The 17,652-nt window shown below is 50.6% G+C and overlaps 1 protein-coding gene across 4 annotated transcripts in view; it reads right to left on the bottom strand.

Annotated features, from left to right (window-relative positions):
- The window catches only part of NCKAP1 (NCK associated protein 1), a 125,635-nt gene that overhangs the window by 95,723 nt on the left and 12,260 nt on the right, over positions 1-17,652 (bottom strand). For 2 of the 4 annotated variants that reach the window (XM_064163861.1, XM_064163862.1), the window contains exons 2-3: positions 8,683-8,700; positions 7,376-7,486 (exon numbers count right to left, since the gene is read on the bottom strand). In XM_064163861.1, the coding sequence (XP_064019931.1) occupies positions 7,376-7,486; positions 8,683-8,700 (129 nt within the window). The remainder of the gene's footprint in view (positions 1-7,375; positions 7,487-8,682; positions 8,701-17,652) is intronic. The other 2 variants (XM_064163863.1, XM_064163864.1) reach the window with 1 other exon arrangement.

Below are 17,652 nucleotides of genomic sequence, written 5' to 3'. Positions count from 1 at the left end.
CTGGTGCTGTCCTGGCAGTAGGGTTGGACTGGAAGATCTCCAGAGGTCCCTTCCAACTCCTAACATCCTGGGATGCTGTGACTGAGAGTCATTTTTATATCCTACCCCCTGGTTTTGGTAGCCAGCATATTCTCTTTTGATGTCTCTACATGGAGAGCCTTGCTTGTACATCTTATAAAAGGATAAGGTCTAAAAAACCTTCACAAACATCAGGCTGCTTCTGCACCCCTTACTTTGGAACTTCTCTTCCACTGCCAGTCAAAGAAATTCAGTAAAAATCAATATTGCCCTGAGCCAACAGCAGCACAATCAGCTGAGTGACCTGACCAAGAACCATGTTGCCATAAAGCTTTCTGGGAGACTTCTCCAGCTCAGAGAAAGCCTCTCCCAAAGCAGACTGGTAGTCAGTTTAAGCTAAAGATTTGTCAGGGTTGGAAGGGACCTCAAGGACCATCCAGCTCCAAGACCCCTGCCATGGGCAGGGACACCTCACACCAGATCAGGTTACCCACAGCCACATCCAGCCTGGCCTTAAAAACTTCCAGGGCTGAGGCTTCCACCACCTCCCTGGGCAGCCTGTGCCAGTGTCTCACCACCCTCATGGGGAAGAAGTTATTAACATTCAATCTGCCCTCCTCTAGCTTGGATGCATTCCCCCAGTCCTATCCCTACCCAACACCCTAACAAGTCCCTCAGCAGCTTTCTTGTAGCCTCCTTCAGATCCTGGAAGGCCACAAGAAGGTCTCCTTAGGTCCTACTCTTCTCCAGACTGAACAATCCCAACTCCCTCAGCCTGCCTCCATAGGAGAGGTGCTCCAGCCCTCTGAGCATCCTCACAGCCCTTCTCTGGACACTAAGGTTTCCCAAACACAGAGGACAGATACTTCCTATTATTCTATATTGTCCTTTTGAAATAAGACTCTCAAATGTTTGTTTCTCCTCTTGTCAATATTTCTGGACAGCTTTTTGGGGGGTTTGTTGCTGCTTACACCTATTTCCCCTCCTTTCCAGTATTTGATAGATGATTAAGCAATGTTACACTGCTGGCCAACATCATTAATGGTTGATTTAAGAGCTCAGCCTTCAGCCTGCACATTTCCAAGCTTCTATGATTCATGATGGTGATTGGAGAAGAAAGGGTAAGTGTAAGAGATCCCAGGACCTGCCCTCAGACAGTGGGAGAGAGTGAGTTAAGAACTGATGAGGTGCAGAGTTCTCTATTATTGATCTTTTGGAAGATGAACTACTCAATTTTGGTTTCCAGCCTGGTCAGCAAGGGCTCATCAGGCACTTCACTGTCTGAAGTGCTCTTTCACTCCTCACCCAGTATTGAAAACCATCAAGTGCCAAGCATCCCTCTAGTCTGATTCAGCATATCAAACACTGAAGGAAGAATGAAAGCAGCAGCTGCCTTTTTTGGTGACTGAAGACACAAAAAGCTATCAATAGCAAACCCAAGAAAAGAAGAAGAAAAATGGAGGCTTTTCAAAGTCATCTGCTGACAGCAGGCACTGCTCATACTCAATAATACAAGGTGGTGGTCACCTCTGAGACAAGACTGCAGAGGGACACAGCCAGGCTGGATGGGTGGGCAGAGGCCAATGGGATGAGATTGAAGAAGGCCAAGTGCAGGGTTCTGCACTTTGGGCACAACAACTCCAAGCAGCACTACAGGCTGGGGACTGAGTGGCTGAGAGCAGGCAGGCAGAGAGGGAGCTGGGGGTGCTGGGAGAGAGGGGCTGAAGAGGAGGCAGCAGTGCCCAGGTGGGCAGCAGAGCCAATGGCATCCTGGGCTGGCTCAGGAGCAGGACAAGGGAGGTTCTTGTGCCCCTGTGCTCAGCACTGCTCAGGCCACAGCTTGAGTGCTGTGTCCAGTTGTGGGCTCCTGAATTGCAGAGAGCTGCTGAGGTGCTGGAAGGTGTTGAGAGAAGGGCAGCAAGGCTGGGGAGGGGCCTGGAGCAGAGCCCTGTGAGGAGAGGCTGAGGGAGCTGGGGGTGTGCAGCCTGCAGCAGAGGAGGCTCAGGGCAGAGCTCATTGCTGCCTGCAGCTGCCTGCAGGGAGGCTGTAGCCAGGTGGGGTTGGGCTCTGCTGGCAGGCAGCCAGCACCAGAAGAAGGGGACAGAGTCTGAAGCTGTGCCAGGGCAGGTCCAGGCTGGCTGTGAGGAGGAAGTTGTTGTCAGAGAGAGTGATTGGCATTGGAATGGGCTGCCCAGGGAGGTGGTGGAGTCACCGTCCCTGGAGGTGCTGAAGCCAAGCCTGGATGAGACACTTAGTGTCATGGTCTGGTTGACTGGCTAGGGCTGGGTGCTAGGTTGGACTGGATGATCTTGGAGGTCTCTTCCAACCTGCTTGATTCTATGATTCTATGAAATACAGGACCTGAGAGGAACAAAACCAAAACATCAAGCAGCTAAAAATAGATCCTTCCCTCCCAAAAAGCAATTAAGCAGGCACCACCTATTCTCAAGCTCCAGGCAAGCCTGTTTGGCTACATCACAGCAGGAACCACTCACTGCAGAGATGCACACTGCCTTCTGAACAAGGGCAACTGCTGCAGCTGACTGTCCAAAGCCCACAAACCCCTCCCTGAAAGGCCATCCCAGAATTCCAACTGCAAGGGGATAGCAGAGCTCATCATTGCTCAACCACTCTCCCTGCAATACCCTTCCTGATAGTTCAGCAGCTGATGTGGCCCTGCCCCAGCAAGAGGCTTCCCCTTTTGAATCTCCCTGCTGAAGGAGCAGGCTGCTGTGCCCCACGACTACCTGGTGAGCTGGTGGGTGGCAGACAAAGGAAGAGCAAGGAGGGGAACATCTTCACCACCAGGAATGGGATGCTCCTGCCTTTTTGAAGCAAAGCTTTCCAAGCAAAATCTTACCTTGCATCATATTGGAGCTTCCTCTACACGTGACATGGAGGTATCACAGGACAGTCTGGGTTGGAAGGGGCATCCTCAACTAGATCAGGCTGTCCAGAGGCCTGTCCAGCCTCACCTTGAAGATGTCCAGGGATGGTGCCTCAACCACCTCCTGGGCAACCTGTTCCACTTTTCCACTACCCTCATGGTGCAGAACTTGCTCCTCACATCCAATCTGCTCTGCTCCAGTTTGCAGCCATTGCTCTCATCCTGTCCCTGCAGGCCTTTCCAGACAGTGTCTCTGCAGCCTCCTTGTAGCCCCCTTCAGGTCACTATTAGGTCTTCCCAGAGCCTTCTCTTCTCCAGGCTGCACACCCCCAGCTCCCTCAGCCTGGCCTCAGAGCAGAGCTGCTCCAACACCCTGAGCATTTTCATGTCCCTCTTCTGAAGCCTCTCCATCAGATCCATGGCCTTCCTCAGTTGAGAGCTCCAGAGCTGGGTGCAGCACTGCAGGTGAGGTGTCACCATAGCAGAGAAGCAGCATCTCCTCTCTCCATCTCTGGCCACACTGCTTTGGATGCAGCCCAGGCTGCCATTGGCTTTCTGTGCTGCAGTCTCACTCTGCCTGCTCCTGTGCAGCTTCTCATCCATCAGCACCCACAAGTCTTTTCCTGCAGGACTGCCTTCTACCACCTCCTCCCCCAGCCAGGACTGTTCTGTTATGGGCACTGGAACAGAATGGCCAGGGAAGTTGTGGCTGCTCCCTCCCTGGAGCTGTTCAAGGCCAGGCTGAATGAGGCCTTGAGTGACCTGTTCTAGTGGGAGGTGTCCCTGCCTATGGCAGGGGGTTGGAACTGGCTGAGCTTTGAGGTCCCTTCCAACCTAAACCACTCTATGATTCTACAGGTGCAGGTTTCTCTGGGGGGATGCAGGTGTTGTAAATATGCAAGACAAGCAAACTGCAACCATCTCTGACCCCAGGTGCCTGTTGCTACAATTCAAAATCCCTACTTTAAGTGGTGCTCATACATCAGCAAGGGTTGGCTTTTGTGCTTAGTAAAGACAGGCCTGGCTGGCTGGCTCCTGATAAACCAACACAAAGCAATGACAAAACATTCTGAGCCTCTCCTATTTTAGGAACTGAGATTGTCAAAATACATCAAGTCAGCTTTGATCTCTTCCATAAAATTCACAGTACCAAATCCTTCATTATCTGTCATTAGTTAAGCTCCAAATTCAGAGTCAACAACTGGAAGACATACAGAGGGTAGGTGCAACCGCATTAAACTCTATGCACATCATCTTCTGCTTTCAATGGTAGAGCTGCAACTCAGTTTAGAGCAGATGGAAGCAGAGGGTTTACTGTTTCTGCCTAAATCTGATCAAGCATTTGCCACATGTGTTACTATCAAATACAATACAAAGATGGCCACTGCTAAACAGCACAAAACAGGTATGAGTTTTGAAGTGAGAAAGCAGATGGACCAGGAGAGGCTGGGGACTGACCTGCTGGAGAGCAGGGAAGGGGAAAGGCACCTGGGGGTCCTGGTGGGTGGGAGCATGCCCATGAGCCAGCAGTGTGCTCTGCTGGCCAAGAAGGCCAATGCCATCCTGGGCTGCATTAGAAGGGTAAGAGAGGTTCTCCTGCCCCTCTACTCGGCCCTGGGGAGGCTGCACCTGGAATATTGTGTCCAGTTCTGGGACCCTCAGTTCAAGAAGGGCCTCAGGGAACTGCTTCAGAGAGTCCAGCACAGAGCCACAAAGATGCTGCAGGCAGTCTAACATCTTCCTTAGGAGGAGAGCCTGAGGGAGCTGGGGCTGTGCTGCTGGGAGAGGAGCAGCCTGAGAGGTGACCTCCTTGGTGTTGGGAAAGATGTGCAGGTGAGTGGCAGGAGGCTGCAGCCAGGCTCTGCTGGGTGATGCCAGTGCCAGGACAAGGGGCAGTGGTGGCAGCTGAGGCATAGGAAGCTCCATGGAAACAGGAGGAGGAATTTTCTCCCTGTGAGGGTGCCAGAGCCCTAGCACAGGCTGCCCAGGGGGGCTGTGGAGTCTCCCTCTCTGGAGATATTCAAGATCTGTCTGGATGTGCTCCTGTGTGACCTGTCTGGGTGATCCTGCTCTGGCAGGGGTTGGACTGGATGAGCTTTGGAGGTCCTTCCAGTCCCTACTATTCTGTTACTGTCACTGTTAATTCCCCCATAAGGCAAAAGCTTTTTCTTCCCCCCCCCACTCCCATTGGTATCACTGGATACATCACCTAGAAGTTCTAAATGGCACAGTAAAAGAAACTCTTTATTCCCCCTGCTATTCCCACCACCATTCTGCAGCAACCTGAATGCTTAAAGCAAGCCTACACCTCTCAAGCACTCATGCAAGTAATCACATGCAGGGAACGTGCAAAACCCAACACCTACCTCCACTTCCCACCTTTGGAAAGAAACACAGGCAGATAAACAACAAATCTTTCCCTTGACTTTCAAACTGAAGCAGAGAAACAAGTGCAGATCACCTGCCAAAACACCACCTAATCATCTGAATTACCTCCACAAGACTACAAGGTCTAATTCAACAACATTGGATGGCTCAGAAGGGTGAAAAAGAATTTCCCACTGCAGGAAGCAGTTCCACTTCCATCCTTTTGCACTTCAGAAGGTTTCTCCTTGCATACTGAAGCCTTCCTTATTCCCACAGGGACTGACTTCACAGGCAAGGGCACCTGTAAGGTGTGAGCAGCTGTGAAGTGCATTTTCCCACACTGTAGTCAAGTGCTTTTTATTTGTCTGCTGTTCAGGTCTGTCACAAATGGTTCTGCAGCTTCCACCTTCTGCAGTCAGACTGGATACCAAGGATTGCTGCCATCAAAGGCAGGCATGGTTCTGTCAAAGGATTACTTCCCATTTGAAATGGAACAGGAGACAGCAAGCAAAAAGGAAATCAGGAAGTGTCCTGGCCTAAAAATCCCCCAACAATGACACTGTAATATTCTCTCCTGGGAGACAGCTCTTTCTAAAGAGCAACGTGAGGAGGTTCAGCAAGGACCAGTGCAGAGTCCTGCACCTGGGAAGGAAAAATAAACTGCAGCAGTACAGGTCTAGAGAGCAGCCCCATGGAGGAGGAGCTGGCAGTGCTGGTGGGCAGCAAGCTCTGCATGGCACAGCAATGTGGCCAAGAAGGCCAATGGCATGCTGGAGGGCACTAACAGTGTGTCCAGCACATCCAGGGAGGTTCTCCTCTCCTCCCGCTCTGGTGAGGCCCCACCTGGAATACTGCATCCAGTTCTGGGCTCCCCAGTTCAGGAAGGACAGAGATCTACTGGACAGAGTCCAAGGGAGGGCCATGAGGATGCTGAAGGGACTGGAGCAGTGCCTGAGGAGGAGAGGCTGAGAGCCCTGGGGCTGGGCAGTCTGCAGAGGAGAAGGCCAAGAGGGGATCTGAGCAATGTCTGTCAAGAGCTGAGGGCTGGGGGGCAGGAAGGAAGGGACAGGGACAGCCTCTGCTCACCTGTGCCCTGCCAAAGGACAAGGGGCAAGGGATGGACACTGCAGCACAGCAAGTTCCAGCTCAACAGGAGGGAGAATTTCTTTGCCGTAAGGGTCCCAGAGAGGTTGTGGAGTCTCCTTCCATGGAGCCTTTCCAGCCCTGTCTGGATGTGATCCTGTGTGACCTGTGCTAGATTCTCTTCTCCTTCTGTGGCAGAGGGGCTGAAGATCTCCAGAGGTCACTTCCAACCCCTAACACACTCTGATCCTGTGAAGTATCCTGTCTCTGCCCCTGCTCTGGCAGGGGGGTTGGACTGGAAGGCCTCCAGAGGTCACTTCCAACCCCTAACACCCTCTGACCCTGTATCCTGTCTCTGCCACTGACCTGGCAGGGGGGTTGGACTGGAAGACCTCCAGAGGTCACTTCCAACCCCTAACACCCTCTGACCCTGTATCCTGTCTCTGCCACTGACCTGGCAGGGGGGTTAGACTGGAAGATCTCCAGAGGTCCCTTCCAACCCCTAACACCCTCTGACCCTGTATCCTGTCTCTGCCACTGACCTGGCAGGGGGGTTGGACTGGAAGATCTCCAGAGGTCCCTTCCAACCGCTAACACCCTCTGATCCTGTATCCTGTCTCTGCTCCTGCTCTGGCAGGAGGGTTGGACTGAAGGATCTCCAGAGGTCCCTTCCAACCCCTAACACCCTCTGATCCTGTATCCTATCTCTGCTCCTGTTCTGGCAGGAGGGTTGGACTGGAAGATCTCCAGAGGTCCCTTCCAACCCCTAACACCCTCTGATCCTGTATCCTGTCTCTGCTCCTGCTCTGGCAGCGGGATTGAACCGGAAAGTCTCCAGAGGTCCCTTCCAACCCTTAACACCCTCTGATCCTGTAAAGCATCCTGCCAGATGTGCACCAACAAATACATCCCAGTTACAACTCCAAGCATCAGCTATTTTCTAAGAACACCTAAAACCTCACAGATCTGAGCAACAGGTGAGAAAAACCCCACCACTCCCACAGCCATTCGGTTACTTACGTTGTTGTTGCGAGTTTCTACCGCTGGGAACTTCCTGACTATGAATTTGACAGCAGATTCCAGGTTTTTGTCAATGAGATAGGATGGTTTAGCTTTGGGGTCACCACATGCCTATAAAAAAATACAATAGGAAAAAGAAAAAGATGAAGCAAACCACACAATCAGCCACCTGGAAGCTAAGTGAGAGTTGCAAATCTGAAAACGAACTAGAGAGATTCTTTTGCTTTGGTTTGGTCTGGTTTTTAAGTGAGCAGGTGATAAAATGAAAGGCAAAGTGCAGGGACTGTCACAGCTGAAATATGCAATGGGAAACAGTACAGAGATGCTCTTCTACTGAAAAAGATGCATGGAAGTATCAAAGCAGTTAGTGCAGAACAGCAGTGAGGGAAAAACTCAATCCTAAAAGAAGGAGGGAAAAAAATAGTATGGTTTCCTTTTAAGGCTATTCCTGGTTTGAGGTAGTGTTGTATTCATCTGTGGTTAAACTGTTAGGAAGGTCAAGCTTGTCATCATCTGTGGAGGACAGTGCTGGGCATGATTAAGTGATTAAACTATCCTTTGAAGGCAAACTGAGAGCCCACCCCCATCCATCTAGCACTAAATCTGTCTTGAAATCCTTAACTTCCAAGCCCATTTTCCATCCCACGATGAAAACCCACCAGTACTTGCCTAGAGTATCCTACTGCCTTAGATTAAGAAGAGAAGTTGTGCTCCTTTTCTTTCCTCCTACAGCAGCACTGGGCTCTGCTTTAAAAGCAGCAAGCCAGAGGTTTGATGGACTTTTGAGTGGAAGTCACAACTGAGCAGGAGGTCTCTTCAATGACTTACGTAGCCACATCAGAACAGCTTCCGTGGACCGACGGCCGCCGAAGCGCCTGCTCGTGCCAGCTCCAGTGCCATGCTCTCAGACACACTACTTCTCCACTACTCTGCCTAGCAAGCCATGCTGTGTACACCACAGAGTTTGGAGGAAAAAACAGGCTGAAAGCAGCATTACTTACATGACCACAAAACTATTTGCGCTCAGGTGGTTAATCTCCTCTCCAAAAGAGTTCCTTTTGCTTTTAAAGGGGAGTTTGGTGGCTCATGCAAAACTCAATTGCATGCTAGGGCGTTTGCTACTCGAATGGCAGCTGCTCAAGTTGAGGGAGGGGAAAAAAAAAACAACAAACAACAAAACAAAAGACTTGTCCAGGCTGATTTCTATGACCCGAGTTTGTGGACTTGGAGAGACAGAAGTCATGGAGTATGAGACCGAGTCTGAAAGCGGGCAAGCGGGCAAAGGGAAGGTGAAAAGCTTTGCAAACCTTCCAGACTTGTCCTTGCTGGGAAAGCAGTGTAATGAAAAAAAGAGAGAACAAAAAATTACATAGAAATAAATTACTCTGCAATTCTGAATGAGGTTACATTTAAAATCACTATTCCCTACATCCCAGAGGTTATTAGGACCATCTAAGCCACACAACTTTGACCGGGTGGAGATTATTCTCCTCCTCCTCCTCCTCCCAACTTTACAAGCACTTCACAGGTTGGGATTTAGTCTACTCTTGTGCAAAGTGCTGTGTATAAACACTCAGACATGGAACTTCTAATAGGATTTCCAAACTAAGTTCAGGTAGGGAGGGGAAGGGGGAAACCAAAAAAAAAGAGGAGTTAACAAACATCACATGCAACTAGAGGGGGGAGAAAAGGAGAGAGAAACTCAGTGAGGTTTTACATACCTGAAAAAGAAACGGGAGCCAAGAAAAAAAACAAAAGAGGCATTATTATAAGCTTCTGAAACTCCTGCCAGCAGTACATGACCATCATCTGTGTGCCACCCATGCTACCCTGACAGCAAAACTCTCACATTTGATGGGTAGTTCCCCCCCAAACCACTTTATTTTACCCTCACTGTTACAAGAGGAATTGATGTCCTACCAGCAGTACATGACCATCATCTGTGTGCCACCCATGCTATCCTGACAGCAAAACTCTCACATTTGATGGGTAGTTCCCCCCCAAAACACTTTATTTTACCCTCACTGTTACAAGAGGAATTGATGTCCTGCCAGCAGTACATGACCATCATCTGTGTGCCACCCATGCTACCCTGACAGCAAAACTCTCACATTTGATGGGTAGATCCCCCCAAAACACTTTATTTTATCTCCACTGTTACAAGAGGAATTGGTCTCCTACCAGCAGTACATGACCATCGTGCTGTGTGCTACCCATGCCACCCTGACAGCAAAGCTCTCACATTTGATGGGTAGTTTCCCCCCTCCAAAAATGCTTTATCTTTACTGTTACAAGAGGAACTGATCATGAAAATATAGCAACATTCCCAGTACTGGTTAGCTACTCAATAGAATCAGAGAATGAAGCAGGTGGGAAGAGAGCTCCAAGCTCAGCCAGCCCAACCTAGCACCCAGCCCTGCCCAACCAACCACACCATGGCACTAAGTGCCCCAGCCAGGCTTGGCTGCAACACCTCCAGCCACAGCCACTCCACCACCTCCCTGGGCAGCCCATTCCAATGCCAATCACTCTCTCTGACAACAACTTCCTCCTCACAGCCAGCCTAGACCTGCCCTGGCACAGCTTCACACTCTGACCCCTTCTTCTCTTGCTGGCTGCCTGGCAGCAGAGCCCAACCCCACCTGGCTACAGCCTCCCTGCAGGCAGCTGCAGGCAGCAATGAGCTCTGCCCTGAGCCTCCTCTGCTGCAGGCTGCACCCCCCCAGCTCCCTCAGCCTCTCCTCACAGGGCTCTGCTCCAGGCCCCTCCCCAGCCTTGCTGCCCTTCTCTCAACACCTTCCAGCACCTCAACAGCTCTCTGCAATTCAGGAGCCCACAGCTGGACACAGCACTCAATCTGTGGCCTGAGCAGAGCTGAGCAGTGGGCACAAGAACCTCCCTTGTCCTGCTGCCCACACTCTTCCTAATACCACTGAGGCAAATGGTCTCAGAGTGGAGAAAACAAAGGGAGCTTCTGCTTTAGCAGTTGTATCAGGCAACACAAAATCCCTTGTCACTACTGTGATAGGCAGAGACACTGGCAGATATTCAAGGTGAAGTTCAACTGGGCTATGAGCAGCCAGGTCTAGTTAGGGATGTCCCTGCTGGCTGCAGAGGGGGTTGGACTGGATGAGCTTTGGAGGTCACTTCCAACCCAGAACATTCTATGATTCTGTGACCTGGGGACTCCTTCCTCAGGGGTCAGGTTTTCCATCCACCTTAGGAGTCCACCTGCAGGGGTTGGGTTTCCACCCAGTGTGCTACACCATACAGAGATCCCTGTCCATGCCAGAGAGCTGTATAGGGCAAAGAGAATTTTGAGTCAGACAAATGCAGCAGCCCTTCATCAAAACAGCCTCAGATACCACTTTTTCCCCTAAGTGGGCTGCAGGAAGCTGTTTAGACTTATCTTAAAACAGGAAACCCCCAGCCAAAACCTAAGGTTAAAAACGAAAGCCCCAACCAAAACCTAAGGCTAAAGAGAAAGCCCCAGCCAAAACCTAAGGCTGAAAGGAGATCCCCCCTAACCAAAACCTAAGGCTGAAAGGAAAGCCCCAACCAAAACCTAAGGCTGAAAAGCAAACCCCCAACCAAAACCTAAGGCTAAAAAGCAAATCCCCAGCCAAAACCTAAGGCTAAAGAGAAACCCCCACCCAAAACCATATGCAAAACCCAAACCAAACAAGAACTCCTAACCAAAAGCAAGAACAAAAATCAAAGACCAATACGACATTTTTTGAGCATTAGAAAGAAATTCAGGCATTAAAAACATTCCTCCTAGTGCAGCAGGCATGGAACACATCTCTGAAGCTATGGGATTCCAGCTGCTTTGGCCCAGAAACCTAACACTGAAAGAATCTCCCAACAATGGTCTCTAAATTCCTTTGTACATAACAAAGCAGCTGGCAAGCAGCTATGCTGAAGAAGATGATGCAAAGCTACTGTTTGAGGCTAAGCTAAGTAATTAAACACCCTAAAATCATAGCATCAGGCAGGTTGGAAGAGAGCTCCAAGCTCAGCCAGCCCAACCTAGCACCCAGCCCTGCCCAACCAACCACACCATGGCACTAAGTGCCCCAGCCAGCCTTGGCTGCAACACCTCCAGCCACAGCCACTCCACCACCTCCCTGGGCAGCCCATTCCAGTGCCAATCACTCTCTCTGACAACAACTTCCTCCTCACAGCCAGCCCAGACCTGCCCTGGCACAGCTTCAGACTCTGTCCCCTTCTTCTGCTGCTGGCTGCCTGGCAGCAGAGCCCAACCCCACCTGGCTACAGCCTCCCTGCAGGCAGCTGCAGGCAGCAATGAGCTCTGCCCTCAGCCTCCTCTGCTGCAGGCTGCACACCCCCAGCTCCCTCAGCCTCTCCTCACAGGGCTCTGCTCCAGGCCCCTCCCCAGCCTTGCTGCCCTTCTCTCAACACCTTCCAGCACCTCAGCAGCTCTCTGCAATTCAGGAGCCCACAACTGGACACAGCACTCCAGGGGTGGCCTGAGCAGTGCTGAGCACAGGGGCACAAGAACCTCCCTTGTCCTGCTGCCCACACTGCTCCTCAGCCAGCCCAGGATGCCATTGGCTCTGCTGCCCACCTGGGCACTGCTGCCTCCTCTTCAGCCTGGCAGAAGAGACCAACCCCACCTGGCTACAGTCTCCCCACTCCCACTTCTGCTCCATTCCCCCCAGTTCTATCTCCTAACATCCCATCTCAATCTATGCACTTCATGCTTTGCTTCATTCCCCCCTGCCCTATCATTACCTGGCACCCTCAGAAGTCCATAGCAGCTTTTTTTGTAGGCCCCTTTCAGATACTGCAAGGCAACAATAAGGTCTCATCATGAAGTAAAACTTACTCTATCCTCATCTGATACTCTTGGACTCCCCTATGCTATTTTCACGTGAAAAATTAAGAGCACTACATAGCATCACTTTGACAGTTGCATTCATTCAGCAGCAGCCAACAAAAAGCCAACCACCAACTGACAGAAAACTACCTGAGGTCTGCCTTTATGCAAAGAAGCCTCTAAAAGAGCAGAGCAGGATCTTGTGTAACTGTTTGTGGTCCAAAACACACCAACTTTAAGAGATACAGGAGAGATCTTTTACCTTGATACCACTGTCACTGCAAAATGCTAAGCTTAGTATTTGACTTCTTGAGAGCAGTGGATGCTGGAGAACTAAGAATCATAGAATGGTTTAGGTTGGAAGGGACCTCAAGGACTGCCCAGTTCCAACCCCTTGCCATAGCTGTCAATAGTGTCACTATCTGCTTCTATCTTGTGCTGAGCTGTGAGTAGAAGCTTCAGTCCTTGACCTCCAGCTTGGCTGAGCCCAGCCTGGGGGACTTCATATGGGGGGGTGGGGGGGAGGGGCAGGGAACTGCCAAACCATCAAATCTCAGCACAGGAAGGATATGGACCTGATGCAGTTGGGTCCAGAGGAGGGACATGAGAATGACCAGAGGGCTGGAGCATCTGTGCTACAGGCTGAGGGATGTGGAGTTGTTCAGCTTGGAGAAGAGAAGGCTCCAGGGCTGCCTTAGAGCAGTCTCCAAGTGCCTGAAGGTGGCTAGAAGGAGGCTGCAGAGGGACTGTTCCCAAAGGCCTGCAGTGGCAGGACGAGAGTAATGGTTTCAAATGAGAGCAGGACAGATTAAGATTGGATGCTGGGAGCAAGTTCTGCACCAGCAGGGTGCTTGAACACTGCAACAGGTTGCCCAGGAGGGTGGTTGAGGCCCCATACCTGGAGATATTGAAGGTGAGGCTGGACAGGGCTGTGGGCAACCTGCTCTAGCTGAGGCTGTCCCTGTTGAGTGCAGAGGGTGGACTTAAATTACCTTTGGAGGTCCCTTCCAGCCCAGACCTTTCTATAAAGAGAAGGATGTAAAAAGTATTTCCATAACACAGTAACATATTTGGGGCTTTGGTGTTATTTTGGCATCCTACACCACATAACTCAGGTAATGTTTTTACTCAAGGATGTGTGACAGGTTTATGTAAACACAGGAGTGAAATTCAAGTCTTTAACTGCAAGTCTGCACCCTGCATATTGTCCTGTGGTGCTCCCTTTTGCCATGGATGGTCCCTGAACAATCCTTTAGTTCATGCCCCATCAGCTGAATGTATGTTAGAAGTTTGTTCATGAAAGACTTGGAACTGTTAGAGTGAGTCCAGAGGAGGACCATGATGATGCTCAGAGGGCTGCAGTAGCTCTGCTATGAGAACAGGCTGAAAGAGGCTGCAGAACTTGTTCCTCACATCCAGTCTCAGTCTGCTCTGCTCCAGTTTGCAGCCATTGCCCTCGTCCTGTCCCTGCAGGCCTTTGCAAACAGTCTCTCTGCAGCCTTCTTGTACCCCCTCAGGCACTGGCAGGTCACTATTAGGTCTCCCTGGAGTCTTCTCTTCTCCAGGCTGCATACCCCCAGCATCTTCAGCCTGTCCTCTTAGCAGAGCTGCTCCAACCCCCTGACCATTTCTGTCTCCCTCCTCTGGACCCTCACCATCAGGTCCACATCCTTCCCACACTGAGGGCTCCAGAGCTGGACACAACACTCCAGGTGAGGCCTCCCCAGAGCAGAACAAAGTCCCCTCTCTGCATCTGCTGGCAATGCTGCTTTTGGTGCATTCCAGGCTGCCACTGGCCTTCTGTGCTGCAACCTCACACTGCCTGTTTATGCCCAGATTCTCATCCATTAGCACCCCCAAGTCCTTTCTTGTGGCTAAGCCCAGCCTGTTCCAAGTGATAGCAGGGCAGTTTCCCCAAGAAAAGACAAACAAGGCCATCTGAAGCACTAATTCCCTATTTTTGTCCCCTAAATCCTCTCACACCAGCAGTTAATCACAAAACAAGTGATATTTTGGACCAATTTAACATGGCTTTATTACTTCAAGAGCCTTGACATAAAACACTGCTGAAGCACAGCTCCACTGGACTGTGACAACATATGCTGGAAATTAAAGCCAATAAATCACCTCACCTTCAAGTTTCAGTCACAAATGAAAAGCTGGGTGAATTTCACCAGTAGATTGATGGAATTTTAACACCAGTAAGAAAATAATCCAGCTCCTGAGTTTCTAACTTCCATTACTAAATGGGAATGCCCTAAGAAGTGTCCTATTGGTAAAAGAAATGAGTAAAGTTCTTACAGATACCATTTACAATTCACTGTAGCACATCCTCCTGCACACAAGAAAGGCAAGCACAGGAAAACTCTTCTTCTGTCCTTGTAAGAGCTGCTGGCATCAAGGACTTCACCCTAAAATGTACCTACAGGTTAAAAAACCTGCTTTGGGCTGCATAGCCTATAAATTAGACCAAATAATAGATAGCAGAGCAACTCCCAGAGACAGGCTCATTATGAACACTAGATTTCTGTAGGGGTTGTAACCATAGAATCAACCAAGTTGGAAGAAAGCTCCAAGCTCAGACAGCTCAACCTAGCACCCAGCCCTGCCCAACCAACCAGACCATGGCACTAAGTGCCCCAGCCAGGCTTGGCTGCAACACCTCCAGGGCCAAGCAGCTGAAGGTGAAGCAGCAGTGTGCCCAGGGGGCCAAGAAAGCCAATGGCATCCTGGCTGGGGTCAGAAATGCTGTGTCCAGCAGCAGCAGGGAGGGGATTGTCCCCTTGGGCTCTGCTCTGGTGAGGCCACACCTCGAGGGCTGTGTCCAGTTTGGGGCACCTCAGTACAAGAGAGACATGGAGGTGCTGGAGGCAGGGCAGAGGAGGGCAGGGAAGCTGTGAAGGGCCTGCGGATTATTCTGAAGTCTCTCTGAAGAGAGACTGAAGGAGCTGGGGATGGTTAGTGTGAAAGAGAGGAGGCTGAGGAGAGACCTCCTGGCTCTGTACAGCTCCCTGAAAGCACCTTGTGGAGAGGTTGGTGCTGGTCTCTTCTCACAGGGCATTAGCCACAGAACAAGAGGCAATGGCCTCAGGCTGCAGCAGGGCAGGTTTAGGCAGGCCATGAGGAAGGATTTTTTCCCAGCAAGAGTGTTCAGGCACCCAGGGAGGTGGTAGAGTCACCAGCCCTGGCTCTGTTTCAAGGTGGTTTGGCTGCGGTGCTTGGGGAGATGGTTTGGGGTGAACCTTGCAGAGCAGGGATCCAAGTTGGACTTGGTGATCCTGAGGGGCTTCTCCAACCTGAATGTTGCAGCTATTGTGTGATATTATTTGTTCTTGGTTTCTGGCATGCATTTAAAACGAGATTGTCAACTGACAACCTTCAGTTAGAAGGAGAGAGAGGTGAATTATCAATAAAGAGCTGATCTGAGTGGTAAATGTGTCAGGAAAGAGTTCCTATTACATCTCCCTTCATAGCTCTGCTGAAGTCTACCTACCACAACTGCTCTGCTGTGTTTTAGCTTTTAGGGTAGCTTAAGTTTGGTGTTAAATGAGTTGGCCACAGATAAGCTTTGTGAATAATGTTTTTAAAGTGTGATTATATTAAAACAAGCAAACAGAAACCATCCAAAACCCAACCAACCCACACACCCCAACCAAACAACTGCCCCCCAACCCTTGTAGGCAAAGGAAAATTTAGAGCTAAGTGGTATAGCCATAAATAAAGTCCTCCAGAGATTAGAAAGTCTTTTGTATTTCATATTCCACTCAGCACAGAACAGCTTCCAACCACACTTGCTCAGCCACCTCCAACTTTATTAGACCATATCTACAACTTAAGCTCAAAACTAAATTCTCCCTGGGACAGCAATGTGCCCTTGTGGCCAAGAGGCCCAAAGCTATCCCAGAGTACATCAAGGAAAGTATGGCCAGCAGGGATAGGGAGGTTCTTCCCTTCTCCATTTCTACTCCATCCTGGACAGACCACACCTGGAATACTGTGTCCAGTTTTGGGCTTCCCAATTCAAGAGAGACAGGGACCTGCTGGAGAGAGTCCAGCAGAGAGCCACGAGGATGACTGCAGGACTTGAGCACCTCCCTGTGCAGAGACTGAGAGCCCTGGGGCTGTTCAGGCTGGAGAGGAGAAGGCTGAGAGGGATCTGATCAGTGTCTAGCAGTAGCTGAGGGGTGGGGGCCAAGGGGAGGGGGCCAAGCTCTTTTGGGTGGTGCACAGCAATGAGCCAAGGAGCAATGCACACAGAGTGGAACAGAGAAGGTTTCACCTCAGCATGAGGAGAAGGTTCTTTGCAGTGAGGGTGCAGGAGCCCTGGAGCAGGCTGCCCAGAGAGGCTGTGGAGTCTCCTGCTCTGGAGCCTGTCAGAGCCCAGCTGGGTGCATTCCTGTGTGGGCTCCCCTGGGTGATGCTGCTTTTGGCAGGGAGGTTGGGCTGGGTGATCTCTGCAGGTCCCTTCCCACCTCTAACATTCAATAATGCTGTGAATTCAAGTTATTTCAGTAGCCTATAACAGTTCCTTACCTATAACTAATCAAGCAAAGTGTAGTCACAAGGTAGGCTGTTAATGAAAACACTAACTGGAAGCAGAGGTAAAACACACCCTAGTGAGACCCAGCTGACCCCTGGTCTGACCATGAGCTCTCTGTAACCATTCCCTAATATGGTTATCCCTCTGCCTGCATCATGACAGCTTCATCCAGACTGCACTTCCTCAGATTGTTCAGGAGAACAATCAGATGAGGTAATGACAACAGCCTTGCTAAGGTCAACATGTAAAACACTAAGCTGTCCACAGCAGAGTCACCTGTCACCTTGCCCACATAAGCAGCATGCCTGCTTTGACACTATCAGTGCAGAGATAAATTCACATTGTCCTCTTCTCTTTGTAAGCACCTGGCTCTGGTCATCAAATATGGGGCAGGTGAAATACAAAGAACCAAAAAACCCAACAAAACCTGAGAATTTTCACTGCCACAAAACTTCAAACCAACTGCCACAAGCAGCTCCTGGCCCAGCTGGCAGCTCCTGGCTTGGACAGATTCACTCTGGTGTGGGTCAAGAACTGGCTGGAGGGCTGGGCCCAGAGAGTGGTGGTGAATGGTGCCACAGCCAGTTGGCAGCTGGCACTGTTGCTGTGCCTCAGGGAGCAGTGCTGGGCACAGTCCTGTTCAATGTCTTTACTGATGATTTGGTGCAGGGGATTGAGTCCAGCATCAGTGAGTTTGCAGATGACACCAAGCTAGGAGCAGCTGTGGAGCTGTTGGAGGGTAGGAGAGCCCTGCAGAGGGACCTGGCCAGGCTGCATGGGTGGGCAGAGACCAATGGGATGAGACTGAACAAGGCCAAGTGCAGGGTTCTGCACTGTGGCCACAACAACCCCAAGCAGCACTAAAGACTGGGGCTAGAGTGGCTGAGAGCAGGCAGG

This window comes from Pogoniulus pusillus, chromosome 24 (genome assembly GCF_015220805.1).
Source record: "Pogoniulus pusillus isolate bPogPus1 chromosome 24, bPogPus1.pri, whole genome shotgun sequence".
In the NCBI taxonomy this organism is placed as follows: domain Eukaryota; kingdom Metazoa; phylum Chordata; class Aves; order Piciformes; family Lybiidae; genus Pogoniulus; species Pogoniulus pusillus.
This window is presented reverse-complemented; position numbering and strand designations above follow the sequence as displayed.